At 54.7% G+C, this 17,287-nt stretch overlaps 1 protein-coding gene across 6 annotated transcripts in view; it reads left to right on the top strand.

Annotated features, from left to right (window-relative positions):
- The window catches only part of CDH22 (cadherin 22), a 177,694-nt gene that overhangs the window by 59,347 nt on the left and 101,060 nt on the right, over positions 1 to 17,287 (top strand). For all 6 annotated transcript variants that reach the window (XM_048820243.2, XM_075118603.1, XM_048820237.2 and 3 more), the window contains exon 3: positions 5,976 to 6,270. In XM_048820243.2, the coding sequence (XP_048676200.2) occupies positions 5,976 to 6,270 (295 nt within the window). The remainder of the gene's footprint in view (positions 1 to 5,975; positions 6,271 to 17,287) is intronic.

Here is a 17,287-nt window from a genome sequence, read left to right on the forward strand (position 1 = left end):
ACAAAGCAAACCCAGTACAAGGTTTGTTCTCCAGATTGGCTTGGGAGAGGCTGGCTTTGCCCATTGGTCATGCACTCCTGGAGAGGCCTTGGGGACGTTTGGGGCAGGTGTGCAGTGGCCACAGCACAGGGCAAGGCGTTTGTCTCTGTGACACCACTCACCAGAGCCACCCTGCAGCTTGTCACTGTATTTAGTTTCTGTGCTGGTGGGTCTGTGGTGGCAAGGGGGGGGCAGGCCAGGAACGAGCAATAGTGTGTTTCACTGCAGAACCGGATGTATTGGCAGACTGGGGTGGGGATGGGGGCAAAGACCGGGACTGTGGTGCCTTGGCAGAACTCTGGGTGGGTGGGGGACCGCCCTGCAACAGCTGGGGGTGCTGCAGCTCAATCTGGAGGGATTTGCAGGATGTGAGGGGCTCTGGGAATGCCGTAGGAGCTGGCGGTAGGGCTAGGCTGCACTGGTAGAGCTGTGCAGAAGATGCTAACCCAAACCTGCCTCCACGCTGATGCCATTCACCTCTCACCCCTGTGAACAGGACGGATCACCAAAATCCATCCCAACATTTAAATGGACGGTAAGGAGCCAAATGCAGCATGGGTACGTCAACACTGCAATTAAACACCCGCGCCTGGCCCGTCAGCTAACATGAGCTTGCGGGGTTCGGGCCGCAGGGCTGTTTAATCGGTCCCAGAGCCCTGGCTCCAGCTTAGGACCAAACATCTACACTGCAAGAGCCCCGGGCCTGAGTCAGCTGACATGGGCCAGGCGCAGGTGTTTATTTGCAGTGTAGACATGCCCCATGGGGCAAATGATCCGGGGGCAGCTGCTGCAGGTGTCAGAGCTCAGGTTAGTGCTGTGTGCCAAGTTCACTGACTCTCAGAGAGAGAGCCCGAGAAATCAGACTGTTGCATTTTTGTGCTTTAAAAACCTGCATATCCATATTGTGGCCCAGGTTTCAGAACTGCTCTGAGGTCCGACTGGCCATGTGTGTGCCCAAACCCTGTGCTGGTGCATGCAATATTGGTGATTGTACACCAGGTTAGGGGTGTAAATGCAGACTCACTTTCACACCCAAAGCACCCCCTGCTCCTTCTCCAACCCTCCTTGCTGTATCCCCTCAGACATCTGCAGACGGTTATCCTACTCCCCCGTTAGTTGTTGTTTAGCCAAGTGATGCAGATTTAGCTCATTAATCTTCCCTTGTAAATCTGTCTTTCCAGCCCCCAGAGTGAGGGTTCCGTTTTCCTTCCTGGTTTTCCAGGTTACAGGGCTGCTGGCATCTGCTCTGAGCATGGAGTCAGTGTTAAGCAAATGTGGAGGAGGGATATGCTGCGAGTTTGGACTGTTTGCTGGGCAAAGGGGCTGGACGGGCAGGTTTATCTCCTGGCTGATAATTAATCATGAGTCTTGTCGCTGTTGTTATGAGCAGAGAAATGCATTTGTGTATGTGGCCTCTGCACTTTATGGAACGGATACAGTCTCTGCCGTGGTGTTTCAGTCTCTGGCAAGAGTTGACATGGGGCAGAAGGATGTGATGCAGAGCAGGCAGGGTCATTCCTGTGCAAACCAGCTGGATGACAACCTTACGGCTGCAATCTCTGCAGGGCTGGGATATTGCCCAGGCAACAGGAAGGGTATGTCCAGGGTGGCTGGCCTCTTTAAATGAAGCAGGTCCTGTGCCCTGTGTCAGGGCAGGCACTCCCGCTTGGCCAGTTGAGAGGGTGTGAAGCACCTGGGGCTAGAAAGGATCAGGGAGAGTCAGAGGGAGGACGGACGGACGGACGCTGATGTTCTGTGGAGAAAGCTGAAGAGCAGCAGAGGGGTTTGCTGGCTAACCTTCCCACACTGGAGTGCTAGGGCTGGAGGGGGCTGAAGGTCAGCAGAGGGAGTTGCCTACTGACATCCAAGCTGGGGAGTCTGGGGCTGGAGAGGGCTGTAGACAGGAACAGTGGATGGGCTAACCCTCCGAGGTCTCTATGAAGGAGAGCTGGAGCCAGAGGGTCAAAGAGGGCTGAGGTCCAAGAGAACAGTGGGAGGGCCCACCTCTGGCTGGTGTGAGGTGAGAGGATAGCAGAACTGGGGAAGTGACAGAGGATGTGGAAAAAGCTAATGTACTCAATGCTTTTTTGCCTCTGTCTTCACGAGCAAGGTCAGCTCCCAGACTGCTGCACTGGGCAGCACCTCATGGGGAGGAGGTGACCAGCCCTCTGTGGAGAAAGAAGTGGTTCGGGACTATTTAGGAAAGCTGGACGAGCACAAGTCCATGGGGCCGGATGCGCTGCATCCGAGAGTGCTAAAGGAGTTGGCGGATGTGATTGCAGAGCCATTGGCCATTATCTTTGAAAACTCATGGCGATCGGGGGAGGTCCTAGATGACTGCAAAAAGACTAATGTAGTGCCCATCTTTTAAAAAGGGAAGGAGGAGGATCCTGGGAACTACAGGCCAGTCAGTCTCACCTCAGTCCCTGGAAAAATCATGGAGCAGGTCCTCAAGGAATCAATTCTGAAGCACTTAGAGGAGAAGAAAGTGATCAGGAACAGCCAGCATGGATTCACCAAGGGCAAGTCATGCCTGACTAATCTAATTGCCTTCTATGACGAGATAACTGGCTCTGTGGATGACGGGAAAGCAGTGGACGTGTTATTCCTTGACCTTAGCAAAGTTTTTGATATGGTCTCCCACAGTATTCTTGCCAGCAAGTTCGTAGAATCATAGAATATCAGGGTTGGAAGGGACCTCAGGAGGTCATCGAGTCCAACCCCCTGCTCAAAGCTGGACCAATCCCCAACTAAATCATCCCAGCCAGGGATTTGTCAAGCCTGACCTTAAAAACCTCAAAGGAAAAAGTTTAAGTTTAAAGAAGTATGGGCTGGATGAATGGACTATAAGGTGGATAGAAAGCTGGTTAGATCGTCAGGCTCAATGGGTAGTGATCAATGGCTCCATGTCTAGTTGGCAGCCAGTATCAAGTGGAGTGCCCCAAGGGTTGGTCCTGGGGCTGGGTTTGTTCAATATCTTCATTAATGATCTGGAGGATGGTGTGGATTGCACCCTCAGCAAGTTTGCAGATGACACTAAACTGGGAGGAGAGGTAGATACGCTGGAGGGTAGGGATAGGATACAGAGGGACCTAGACAAATTAGAGGATTGGAGCAAAAGAAATCTGATGAGGTTCAACAAGGACAAATGCAGAGTCCTGCACTTTGGATGGAAGAATCCCATGCACCGCTACAGACTAGGGACCGAATGGCTCGGCAGCAGTTCTGCAGAAAAGGACCTAGGGGTTACAGTGGACGAGAAGCTGGATATGAGTCACCAGTGTGCCCTTGTTGCCAAGAAGGCTAATGGCATTTTGGGCTGTATAAGTAGGGGCATTGTCAGCAGATCGAGGGACGTGATCATTCCCCTCTATTCGACATTGGTGAGGCCTCATCTGGAGTACTGTGTCCAGTTTTGGGCCCCACACTACAAGAAGGATGTGGAAAAATTGGAAAAAGTTCAGCGGAGGGCAACAAAAATGATCAGGGGACTGGAATACATGAGTTATGAGGAGAGGCTGAGGGAACTGGGATTGTTTAGTCTGCAGAAGAGAAGAATGAGGGGGGATTTGATAGCTGCTTTCAACTACCTGAAGGGGGGTTCCAAAGAGGATGGATCTGGACTGTTTTCAGTGGCAGCAGATGACAGAACAAGGAGTAATGGTCTCAAGTTGCAGTGGGGGAGAGGTTTAGGTTGGATATTAGGAAAAACTTTTTCACTAGGAGGGTGGTGAAGTACTGGAATGGGTTACCTAGGGAGGTCGTGGAATCTTCTTCCTTAGAGGTTTTTAAGGTCAGGCTTGAGAAAGCCCTGTCTGGGATGAGTTAGTTGGGGATTGGTCCTGGTTTGAGCAGGGGGTTGGACTCAATGACCTCCTGAGGTCCCTTCCATCCCTGGTATTGTAAGATTCTATGAAGTGAGGGAAAGTGAGTATGCCCTCCCTGTGGAGAGGCTGTGGGGGCTCCTGTTAGGAAGAGCGGGGTTGCGCTTCAGCTGGAGGGGCTTTGGGGTGGCTGTCGTGGCAGGACAGGAGAGGACCGACGAAGACCCCGGGTGGGGTGGAAGGTGCTGGAGTGTGGTATGTGCTATGTCGATGGACTGGCTGTCATGGGATTGTAAGGACAATGTGCACTGGAGTGATCAGTGGGCTGTCTGGGGATTTCCGTTTGGGACTGTTTGCACGAGAGTTTTGTAATGAACCAGCCCCAAGAATGGGTGTTACTGAGTCAAGCAAACCTGGTGTGGAGCCATTAGGGGCCTGAGAAGGGATGTGGGGCCAGAACCCTGCTGTTAGGGCAGCCAGCTGCAAAGGGGTGTCTGGGTGTGTTTCTCAAGTGGGGCCAGGTGAGTCGGTGTTTCCTAGGATGGCTTGGCAGGGGTGTATTTTCCAGGTATTGCCAGTCACGCAGGGGTAATTCCTAGGTGATACCAGGCAGGTGGCTGTATTTCCTGCATGATGTTGTTTAGTCAGGTGTATTTCCCAGGCAATGCTGGGCAGGTGGGTGTATTTTCTGGGTGATGCTGGGCAGGTTAGTATATTTCCTGGCAATGCAGGGTGGGAGTGTATATTTGACATAGACAATAATATATGACTAGCATGGAAAGAACATTGAATTGTCCAATGTGTGGGCATCTTACTCACGAAATAAATATATAAACTGTATCTAACAAGATAAATATAATGAAGGCATCATAAAAAGAGGCAGGTCCTGGTATAAATTCTTGCTGGTGGAACTGAATGTCTTTAAGGTGGATTATAGAACTGCAGTTTGGAAGATTGAATGGCCCATAAACATTTTCATATTTCATTAGCCGATTAATGGACAGCTCTTTTTTTGGCAACTTTGCTGATTCTCAGCAGAAATTGTGGGGAGTAAATGAATGCGTCTGATGAAACCTTTCTGGGGGCCTGTCCATTATGGATTGCCCCAATTAATGCCCGGGCTGCTCTCCTCAGAGATGCATTCTGCCTGTCCAGTTACTGTTAATAGATTTCTCATAAGTGGCTGGATTGTAAAAACCTCATAACTCAGTTTAATGCCACCAATAAAATTATCTCCGGACGCCTGGCCTGGATTCCAGGTGGCTGCAGGGCAAAGGGAGCTGCTGTTTACCCTTTCGCTCCCTCATTCTAAATAGCATCTTAATTAGAAAACGAAGAGGAAATTGTTGGCTACAAAAGCTGCTTTCCTGAGGGGCTGTTTCTGGTGCTGAATTCAGGGCTCATATCCCTGCCAGGATGCTGGGTGGGCATGAAGCTGTCACCATGTGGAAGGGCTGGCAGCCGCTGGTATCGAGGGCCAGAGCATGCACACCAGAGTAGTGGGGCAGCTGGCTCGGGTTTGGAAGGGCAGTGAGCTGGTGTTTACACACATCACAGAGCGGGTTTCACAGTGCTGCATGCAGTAACTCGATGCTGGCCTTGTGGATGTCGAAGCCTCACACGCATTGGCTTTGTTCACGTTGTGTCTCCTATACTGTCAATCACTCTGTCTTTGAGGGCTGCTCTGGCCCGTGTGATGGGGGTGGTCTGAGCTGCACAGAATTATTCTCAGCTTCATGTTAGAAGGGAGTGGGGCAGAGATCTGGTGACAGGCCTAAGGTCACACAGCAAAGCAGTGGCAGAGCCAGGAATTGAACCCAGGTCTTCCAGGTCCCAGTCCAGGACGAGCGCATCGCTTGCTCTTCCCTTCCAAGAGGGACAGGCCGATCTGGACTAACTCTTGGCAGTGAAAACCATGCAGCACCGGGCCCCTGCTCTGCCTGCCCTCCCCACCCCAGACCCCTGCTTTAGCCCCTCCCACTCCATGGGCCCTCTCTTGCCAGGGGTCTCCTCAATGTCTTGGCTCTCGCAGCAGGAGTGGCAGCTGTGGCTCCAGCTGGCTCAGTTGCCCTCTCTCAGCACCAGCCCTCACCCTCTGTCCTTCCTCTGCAGATCCACTCGGACTCAGATGAGGGGGACGGGTCCATCAAGTACACCATCTCCGGGGAGGGCGCAGGAACCATCTTCCTCATTGATGAGGTCACAGGCGACATCCATGCCACCGAGCGCCTGGACCGGGAGCAGAAGACGTTCTACACACTGCGGGCACAGGCCCGGGACCGCCAGACCAATCAGCTGCTGGAGCCTGAGTCTGAGTTCATCATCAAGGTGCAGGACATAAACGACAGCGAGCCCCGTTTCCTGGAGGGGCCCTACATAGGCAGCGTGGCCGAGCTGTCCCCCATAGGTAGGTGCCCTGCACCCGCACTGAGCACAAGGGGATGGGGGTGAGGAGCTGGCAGCCCCTGCTCCCTTCCATTACCCTGAGCTGTCAAATTAGAGTCTTGTCCAGCACAAAATCACTTGTCATAAATCCAGGGATTCCAGCAACTAGAGCCAAGGAGCCAAGGGGGAAAATAAATAAAGCAGTTTAGGGAAACAATTGAGTAAATCCTCAGCACTGATGGCCAGCTGGAGAAGCACGTGGGCTCGCCCATGAGCCTGTGCAATGGGAGTGGGCTGAGCTGGGTGCCAACCCCCTGCCCCTATCTGAGGTTTGCCCAGTTCTGCCCCAGCTATCCTCCATACATGCCGGTCTCTGCTGCTCTCAGGCACTGGGGAGGAGGCCCCAGGCCTTGCTGGAGGTAGGGTCTGCTGCTGCTTAGGATCATACTGAGACTGATATTTCTTGCCATATTTCTTGTCTCCTTGCCTCTGGCTGTGTTTGCGGCACGTACGTTCCCAGCTCTCCCCACCCCTGGGATTCCACCTCCCCCATCTGTCAGTGCCTGGCTGCTGTTGCCTGGTCTATTAATTATATTGATTACTTAAAAATTCCCAGTTAACATTCAGAGGTTTGATTGGTTCTCGTCCCAAGATCAGGCGCAGTATTATCAGAATTCCTATTTAATTGGGAACCCGGACGTACATGGTCACAACACTCACACTTTTATTAACATCGTTAGCAAAGTTACAAGCTCTCCAGCCCAGCCAGAAAGGCAGAGAGAGCACAAAACGAGCTGAGCCGCCCCTTGCAGAACAAGCTAACATGTTAGCTCTCCTAACTATCAGCACCATCCCCAGTGTCATCATCCTGGCATCCCAGACGCGTGGGTGGGATACATCTGTTACAATATGTCTTTGTGACGCAGCCAGGCCTAATACATATTCAGGAGGGGCTCAGCCCCTTCCCCGTATTTGTAGTTCCTCACTGTACTGATGCTGGGGTGTTCTTCTCCCATAAGTTATTAATCCCCTTACCTCAAGTTCATTAGCATATATACCCATTAGGTACCACGACACTCACATTGTTGGACATCTGCCGATGTCTCTAACTAAAGCTACCTCAGGCTGGGATAAACCTGCCCCTTACCTGTCAGCAGCATAGTCCTTGCAGCACGTTACCTTGCGATACCCTATGTTCTAGGGTTACTCTTGGTTACCTACGTATGCTAAGTCTTGTGCCTTGTGACATGATTAGTTTAGCTAAGCTATTGTCTTACAGCCTGGAGGCCTGTGGGATCATTACTGCCCGCTGTATCTACGGGCTCACTGGGCAGGGGCTGCTGGTACCAGGTTGGGTGCCCACCTTCCGTTGCAGGCTCAGCCCCTGCTGTGTTTAGCTTCCACGAACCTGGCTGTTCCCGGGCTCCAAGAAGAGAATGTAATGAACCCCCGCCATGGCCCAGCCCCTGGAAGGTCCTGCTGGTGGAGACTAGGGCATCTCTTCCTCACCTCTGCCCAGCACCTTGCAGATTGTTCGCTCGCTCTCTTTGGTCCTGTCTGGCAGCTGTATGGCCAGCTGCTCCCTGGTGCTGCTGGCCTGGCAGGTCTGGGTGCCCTGGTGCAGGTATCTGGTGAGCAGGAGGCTCCACCTCACGCTGGCGTATGGGGGTAGAGCCTGCGTTTGGCATTGTGTGTGCGTGGCCTCCCCACCTGGGAGGCCATGTACCCTGGGGACTTAGAACAAAGCCAGGAGAGGGCAGAATCATTGGTTATTTCCTCTGTAGGGCCCCATCCTGCACGCCTCACTCGGGCAGAACTCCCACGGATGCCTGTGGAACACAGAAATGGGCCCATAGCCTTTGTCCCCCTGAACCACTCTGTTGCTCAGGGCCTGTTCATTGTGCACTAGTATGTTCACTAGTGCAAATTTCTCCTGTGTTGGTCTGTTCATGTCCCTCTGTCCCAACCCATGATCCTCCTGCTTTTCCATTCTGGGCTCCCCACACAGTCCTGATCTGCAGCCCCCCTGCCTTTTCAGCGCCAAGTCCCATCCCCCAGCTGTGCAGGTCCTGGAGCCCCTCCTGCTATATCTGTGCTTCCCTGGCTCCCCTCCCCGAGCTCTGCTGCCGCATGTCAGTCCTGATCCAAGCCCCCGTCCTGTTCCATTCCTACCTGCCCCACAGCTCTGCCAATACTCCTCAACTCCTTAGGGAAAACTTCTTCCCTAGGAGGGGGGTGACGCACTGGAATGCGTTGCCTAGCGGGGGGGTGGAATCTCATTCCTTAGAAGTTTTTAAGGTCAGGCTTGACAAATCCCTGGCTGGGATGATTTAATTGGGGATGGGTCCTGCTTTGAGCAGGGGGTTGGACTAGACGACCTCCTGAGGTCCCTCCCAACCCTGGTATTCTATGATTCTATGAACCCTGCCCTGCAGCTCTGGTCACAAGCGCCCGCTGAGCAGAGGCCGGCAGTGGTGTTGAACTGAGTACAATTGTTCCGTAATGGGAGAAAACTTCAGCTGCTTGGCTCAGACGTGTAAACTCATCCCTCTCGTTTCCTGAGTGAGGCCTACCTCACACACCACACCGCCCTTGCTCCTGTGGTAGGAGGTTGTCGGTCTGGAATGCTGTGCACCAGAGCAGGGTCTGTGCGGGGGAGTTTCACCGAGCGTGCTAGCCACACGGGGGAAGGGCAGGACAGGGTTACACTGGCAGGGGGTTATTGTGCTTCACTGAGTGTTGAAGGTAAGGTGGGGGCGGGGACATGCAGTGGGGCAGCAGCGGGGCCTCTGCCCTTTCTCCCTACTTCACGCTGGCAGCGCTTTCTGGCCGAGCCGCAGAATCCATTCACCGTTTTCCCTATTTCTGGGTGTCTTGCTGCTCCCTGTCTGTGTCGGGCCAGGGGCGTGTGTTGACTGAGGTGGGCAGTGGGCCTGGGGTTGGCAGGCTGCAAGAGGGGAGGCAGTCCAGGCAGTGTCACTGCAAATCGTTGCTCTCCAAAGGCTGCCTCAAGGCGAAAGACAGAGTCTGCACAAGCCTGCCTGACGTCAAATGTTAAGGCAGGTCCCGCTTGACAGCCGCAGGGGATGAAAGGTGGAGAGTGACAGGTGCAAAGGAAGGAGAGAGTGAGAGGACCAGCAGTGAGCAGAACTGAGGAGGAGGAGAAGGCAGGAGAGCGGGAAGAGCCCCCAAGGAGGACGGCAGCGCGGGGATCATGTGGCACAGGTCAGGCTCCAGCAGGAGGACAAATAGCTGGTTTTCCCATCTGGGGGTGTGACAGGCAGCGCCCTGGAAAGGGGCCCAGGCTTGTTTCCTGTGAGCACCCAAGGAGTTAAGTGCAGCAAGGGAAGGGCTCTCCTTGGGGCCTGGCAGGAAGCCAGAAGGTCTGTCTCTTGCTGTGTTTCCTGGATGCTCTGCTCATTCAGAGCCCTGTGATGGCCTCCAGCACGTACAGAAATCATTACACCAGAGGGGCTGCTGCTGACTGAATTCCTCCTGACATGCAGTTTCAGCCTCTGTCAGGAACCCTTTCCTCCTCTGGCCAAGAACGCCATCAGCCACGGACCAGGACTCCTGTACAAATGGAAGGCAGGATGCAGGCAGCGATGGGGAGACGCACCCCCCTTCCGAAAAGGGGGAAGCCACGAAATTAACGTAGTTTGCCTGAGCATTGTTTAAAAAGGGCAGAATTCTCGACTCTGGGTGTTAGACCAGGAGCCCCGTGCTTTGAAAATCACTAACAATTACGGAGCTGCCTGATCACAGGCTGATGTGAACAAGACATATCAAAGGAGACAGTGTCTGTGCAAAATTGGAGATCAGAGGGAGAAAGAAACTTGGTTTCAGTACATGAAAGGAGGCGATTCCTGCAAATTAAAATCCTCAGAAGTGAAAAGTAAAGAGAAGTGTTTGGAGCAGCGTTGGACGTGCCTCTGCTGTGTCGCTCCGGAGCGGGGGACCTGGCAGCCCGCGCTGACCGACAGCCTCTGTCCTGCTGACCCAAGGCAGCCCCAAATTAGCGAGTGTGAGCGGGCGGCCTCCAGCAGCCTGGCCAGCCCCAAAGGGAAGCAAAGACTGTGGGGAAACTGCTTTGGGGCCCAAGGCCAAAACTCTGAAATATCAGGGCAGATGCTTCCTCCTCGCCTGCAGCCACCCTGCGCTGGAGAGCAGAACGGAGCTCTGCTGCACCAGTGTTGGCCTTAAGGCCCAGCTGATCCCAGCTACCAGGAGAGGGGAGAGCTCCTTGTGCAGCAGGGGCAGCCAGCGCAGCTGCACAAAGTCCCCCGAAGCAGCTGAGCAGAGATCTGGAGAGTCCATCCAGACACCCACAGAGTCTGCTGACAATGCCCCGAGGCCCCAGGCCATCCAGCACCCTGGCTTCCTTCGCAGAGCTGTACACAGGGCTCAGGTGCTGGAGAGACAACTGTCCCGTGTGCTACACCGCCGGCAACAGTGGTGGGTCCTGCTTCTGCCAAGCCAGTGACACGGGGAAGCAGCTCCGCCAGGACACTGCACTTGGGGGTGGGGGAGAGGGGGCAGGTGTTTATGGGAGAGCAGCTCTGCCCTGGGCAATGCATGGGGGCCAGGTAACTGGAGTGTGTGTGTGTGTGGGGGGGGTAACTGGAGTGTGGGGGGCAGCTCTGCCTGGGCACTGCACAGGGGTGTTGTGTATAGTGTGTGTGGGGGGCGGGGGGCAGCTCAGACTGGGCACTGCACAGGGGTGTCGTGTATAGTGTGTGTGTGGGGGGGGGGGGCAGCTCAAACCGGGCACTGCACTGCCGAGTATATGCAGTGTGGGGTGCAGCTCTGCCCCGGGCACTGCGTGGGGGGCAGCTCAGCCTGGGCACTTCCCTGGGGTGGTGTTTATATGGGTGGGGGGGCAGCTCAGCCCAGGCACTGCACGGAATGAGTTTGACGGTCTCTACTCAAGCCCCGGTGACAGGGGTTTACCCAGCCCCCCACAGCAGCTGGGGCCCAGCCATCTGTCCGAGACTGCTCTGGAAAGGTCCAGGACCCAACTGTTATGAAGGGGCCCTCCAGGCTGGCGACCAGGGCTGTCATTTGGCAAGATTTCCTAGACTTTGCTCCCTCAGCCAGCAAAAAAGTGTGGGATCGACAGCTCCTTTCCAAACGTGACCTGGCCTAACTGTGCTCTTACCGGGTCCTCCTGCCAGCCAAGCCAGGGTCGACCAGCCAAGAAATCCTCACACTCCCTGCCAGGTCCCAAGCTGCAGCCCCAGCCCAGCACTCTCCTAGGGATGGGGCGTGTTCCTGGTGCACAGAAAGCAGTTAAGCGAACATGGTCAGATGGGCTCCTGCAACCCTAGGAGCAGATCAAGGGACAGTATTTGCGTAAAGGAAGAGAACTGATTGGGAGGGAAAGACATCTGATTTCCCAGCATCTAAGGGAATTGCAAACATTGGAGATTTAAGCAAACTATTTCTGAGGAGCTGAGGGCGGTTACACAAAGCCAGCTTTGCTCCCGGCCCAGACTCAGGCAGCAGGAGTATGAAGGGGCTGAGAGGCTGGGAAAGGGGCCAGCATGGTCTGCTGCCCACGAGAATGTGCCAGACGGACCCTGGGGTGGGGGAAGGAGAGTCTGGCAGCAGTAGGGGTTGAGAGACATAAAGGGCAGGGGAGCGGGAGTGTCCCCCCCGAATCAGAAGCTCGCTGGAGCTCAGCCGTCGGAGCCAGGCTGTACGCACTCTGGACCCAGGGCTCCTTCCAGGCATATGGGAAGTGTCTTGGCCAGTGCTGGGCACAGGGTGTTGGAACACTGAGCTGCCATCGCAGGTGGAAATTACCTTACAGTCATGCCCAGCACCCCCTGGACTGGCCACAGGCACCGGACAGCGGAGGCTTTCCAGAGGGAGCTGACTCTTTGCAAGCCACCAGCTTGTCATCCAGCCATTTCACTGGGGTGCCTGAGACATGGGGAGCTGCGAGGATTCACCCACCAGGCCAAGGCCCTCTGGGTTCCCACCACACCATACTGCCTGGGAGGTTAGAGTTCAGCTGTGTGGGGCAGCCAGGGACTTCTGCAGGGAGCTGGATTAGAGGGGATGGAGCACAGAACTTACCCACTGGGCTCCGGGTGGCATTGTGCTCAGGGTCCTGCAAGCACCCAGAGGCGGGGGATACAGGGTCTTCTCAGGGAAGATGCTGCGTAGCTGGGTGAGTGCTGAGGCTGCTGCTGCTAAGGGTGTGCTGAGCTCTGGCAGCTCTGAACAGGGGCACTTGCTGTCTCTGCTTGGAGCATTAGTTCCCTCTAAGCTGCGAGGCCAGGCAGCCACCCAGCAGGCCATCAAGTGCCGTGCACTTCAGGTGTCCCTCCCCACACTGCTCCTGCCCTCTGCCTTGGAGCCCCTGGCCAGCTGCTCCCAGGACCTCCTGCTTGCTGTGCGTGTGTGCGTCTGTGTGCGTGTGTGTGCACGCGTGCGCACTGATGTCGGTGTCCCCTGCCCCGTACTCCATCCCCTTAGAGCGGTGGGGAGGACACAAGACAGGGCTCAGGATGGAGGGAGCTTGCTGGCAGCTGTAGTTGTATCTGAACACACAAGCTTCAGACTGCTGAGTGCCGATCTACTTAAGGGGGCAGCGCGTGTCGCTCTCTGTCTCACTCACTCACTCAGTCTTTCACACTCACCTCCCAACACATACTTGTATTATTGTTGTTGTTACTTGATACTTCTTTCAAAGTGTGTTGTTTTAGTTTTTTGACTGGTCTATGCATTTCAAAATTTTGATTTCTCTCTTACACTTAAATTTAATTATTTGAGTAGTGAGTTCTAAAATGCCTAATTTGTCCTGGCTGGAGTAATTATCCCTCTGGTAACTTTTTAAAAATGTATATTATATCTAGGTTTTTTGTTTCTACTGGTGGTGCACATTCGCACATTACCTCAGTATGGTGCACATAACAAAATTCATTCCGCACACGGATGGAAAAAATGAGAGGGAACACTGCTGGCTGGCGGGCCTGAGTGCCGGCGGGCCTGAGTGCCTACGCCCCGTTGGGGCGAGCAGCAGCTGCAGTCATCACATCATGGGCAGAGGAGGGTAAGGCAGATGGCGCGGTGCGGAGCGTTGTTACTTCTGCTGCTTTCCCTGCCATCTCAGGGACAGGGGGCTGAGACCTGCACACCAGGGGTAAGTGCAAATGGATCCCATTCCTGACCAGTCTCCAGTGCCCTGGGGACAAACCTGCAGCAGCCACACTACCATGCTATGCCTCTTACAGAGAAACTCTGCTGAGATGCTCTTGAGAACAGGGGATGGAAGGGCCGCTCTGCACTGGCTCAAACCCCTCAGCACCTCTAGCCCCAGCCTGGGAGCAAGGCCTTACTGCAGGTGCAGCTCTGCACTTTGGCTGGAGGCAAATCCCTGGTGAAGAGGCGTGGGGTGTGCTGAGAAGGCAGGACAGACCCTGTGGGGAACCAGCCAGGTGTCTGGGAACCACGGGAATTCCCTGATATTAGCAAATGATAAAATCAGCTGAGTTTTGGGCTCCCTTTCCAAGCTCCCCTAGGGCTGATTAACAGCTGCCTGCTGCCACCAGGCCAAAGACAAATCCCACAGAGTCAGAGTCCAAGGGCCTGATCCTGGCATCATCACGGGCTGTGCACATGTGCGCAGCACCTTGCAGGATCAGCCCTTGGCAAAGACACCCTGGTGAAATAGGCAGCCTATGACTAAGGGACCATGTTTCCCTCCCCTGTTTCGCTTCCCTCCCCCATTTCCCTGGGTAGCAGCAAGTCTCATCAGGCCAGATTAGAGACAATTTGGCTGTGCAGACAAAGCTTGGGATCAGGCCCTGCCTTTAGCCCAAAGTCAGCTGGCTGCAAAAGTGATTATTGCCAAGAGAAATTGTTTAATCTCCCCACTGGAAGCAGAGAAAAGGGATTTGTTCAGGGTGCAATCAGTGTTTACAGGCCATCTAACAGGTGGCTCTGAATTTTTAATAGAAAGTGCTCAGAACATCGGAGCTTGTCTGGAAGCTCTTGGACTGGGAGTGACCAGGAGCGAACACAGACCCTAGTTCAGCGCTGGGATCTCTGGGCTGGGGACACATTTCAAACTCTGGAATCCTTTTCAGAGAGTGAGTGTCCTGAGTGCTCTCTGCTCCTGGGGCTGGGGCATGTTGATGGGGCTCCCTGCTGTCTTGGGGCAAACTTTCCCCTCTTCTGTGCCTGTCTGCATGCCCAGTGCCCCAGGGTGCTGTGCTCATCTGTGTGCTCCAGTGTCCTGGGGCACTGTACCTGTCTGCAGACCATACCCCCAGGGCACTATGCTTATCTGTGTGCCCCTGGACACCATAGAGTCATAGAATGTCAGGGTTGGAAGGGACCTCAGGAGGTTCTAGTCCAACCCCCTGCTCAAAGCAGGACCAACCCCAACTAAATCATCCCAGGCAGGGCTTTGTCAAGCCGGGCCTTAAAAACCTCTAAGGATGGAGATTCCACCCCCTCCCTAGCACTTGCGACCATTGCTTCTGTCATCTGCCGCCACTGAGAAAAGACGGTTACTCACTTTTGTAACTTGTTCTTTGAGATGTGTTGTTCATCTCCATTCCAATTAGATGTGTGCGCACCGCGTGAACGATTGTTGGAGAATTTTTACCCTAGCAACACCCCGTGGGTGGGCTGTGGAGCCCCCTGGCGTGGCACCAGATATATGCCCCAGCTGACCCAGCGCCCCCTCAGGTCCTTCTTGCCGGCTACTCCGACAGAGGGGAAGGAGGGCGGGTTTGGAATGGACGTGAGCAACATGTCTTGAAGAACAGCAGTTACAAAGGTGAGTAAGCGTCTTTTCTTCTTCGAGTGCTTGCTCATATTGATTCCAATTAGGTGACTCCCAAGCCTTACCCAGGCGGTGGGGTGGGAGTGAGATACTGCGGAGTGCAGAACCGCTGAACCAAATGCAGCATTGCCCCTGGACTGCTGAATTATCGCGTAGTGAGCGGCAAAGGTACGTACCGATGACCAAGTGGCAGCTCTACAGATCTCCTGTGTTGGAACCTGGGCCAGGAAAGCGGCCGATGAGGCTTGAGCCCTTGTGGACTGGGTGGTGAGGTGCGTGGTCTGGACACTGGCCAAGTCGTAGCAAGCACAGATACAGGCCATGGTCCAGGAAGAGATGCGCTGTGAGGAGACCGGGAGGCCTTTCATCCAGTCGGCCACAGCAACGAAGAGCTGGGTCTTTTTTCTAAACTGCTTCGTGCGCTCAATATAGAAGGCGAGAGTCCTATGAACATCGAGGGAGTGCAGCTGTTGCTCCCATCGAATAGCGTGTGGTTTCGGGTAGAAGATCAGAAGGAAGAGGTCCTGGTTGATGTGAAAGGCTGACGCTACCTTAGGAAGGAAGGCAGGGTGAGGTTGCAGCTGTACCTTGTCTCTATGGAACACCGTATATGGTGGTTCCGACATGAGGGCTCTGAGCTCGGATACACATCTCACAGAGGTGATAGCCACAAGGAAGGCTGTCTTCCAGGAGAGCTACAGGAGCAAGCAGGTGGCCATCGGCTTGAACGGGGCCCACATAAGCCTGGAGACGACCAAGTTAAGGTCCCACGCGGGAACCGGTTGTCGCACCTGCGGGTATACACGGTCCAGTCTCTTAAGGAATCTGCCGACGATAGGGTTGGAGAAAACCGACTGATCATGTTCCCCTGGGTGGAAAGCCGAAATGGCTGCCAGGTGCACCCTGATAGACGATACAGCCAAACCTTGTTGTTTTAAGGACAGGAGGTAATCCAGGATGAAAGGCACCAAAGTCTGCAGGGGGGGCATGCCGTTCGGAGCACACCAGCAGGAAAACCATTTCCATTTGGCCAGGTACGTGGCTCAGGTGGAGGGTTTTCTGCTACCTAACAGTATCTGCTGCACCAAGGGTGAGCAGAGCAGCTCCGACTGAGTTAGCCATGCAGCATCCACGCCATGAGGTGGAGAGATTGCAGGTCGGGGTGACAGAGGCAGCCATGGTCTTGTGAGATCAGGTTCGGCCACAGCGGGAGTGTGATCGGAGCGTCTACCGATAACTCCAGGAGCGTGGTATACCAGTGCTGCCTGGGCCATGCCGGGGCGACCAGAATCAGACGTGCTCTGTCCCTGCATAACTTGAGCAGGACCCTGTGGACTAGCAGGAACGGAGGGAAGGCGTAGAACAGCTGGTCTTTCCACGGAAGTAGGAAGGCGTCTGGTAGGGAACCCGGGGAACGTCCCTGGAGAGAACAGAACACTTGGCGCTTCTGATTGTTGCTCGAGGCGAACAGGTCGATCTGGGGAAACCCCCACCTCAGGAAGATGGAGTGGATGACATCTGGGCGAATCGACCACTCATGAGACTGGAAGGACCTGCTGAAGCGATCTGCCACCGTGTTCTGAACCCCCGGGAGAAACTACGCCACCAAATGGATCGAGTGGGCTATGCAGAACTACCACAGGTGAATGGCTTCCTGACAGAGCGGGGACGACCGGGCTCCCCCTTGCTTGTTAATGTAGAACATGGCCGTGGTGTTGTCTGTGAGGACCGGCACACAACAGCCATGTAGGTGCCCACGAAAATCCTGACACTCCAGCCACACTGCCATCAGCACTCTCACATTGATGTGAAGAGATAGCTCGGATGCGGTCCATGGACCCTGCATTCGGCGGTCCCTGAGGTGGGCGCCCCATCCCAGAGATGGCGCGTCTGTGACAAGGAGGGTTGTGGGCGTGAAATGGTACCCCTTTGCACACCGACCTGAGGTCCAACCACCAGCGGAGGGAGGTTAAAACCGCTTCTGGGACAGTGACCATCATGCTCAGGCTGTCTCAACCTGGCTGATATACTGTTGACAGCCAGGCCTGAAGCGGGCGAAGCCGAAGTCTGGCATGCCTGGTTACGAACGTGCACAAAGCCATGTGCCCCAGAAGGCTCAGGTATGTCTTTACTGTTGAAGTTGGGAAGTTTTGAAGGCTGCAGACAATGTTCACCAGCGACTGAAAGCGGGTGTCCGGTAGGAGAGCTCAGGCAAGTCTGGAATACCAATTGCCCCGAT

Source organism: Caretta caretta, chromosome 13 (genome assembly GCF_965140235.1).
Source record: "Caretta caretta isolate rCarCar2 chromosome 13, rCarCar1.hap1, whole genome shotgun sequence".
Lineage (NCBI taxonomy): Eukaryota > Metazoa > Chordata > Testudines > Cheloniidae > Caretta > Caretta caretta.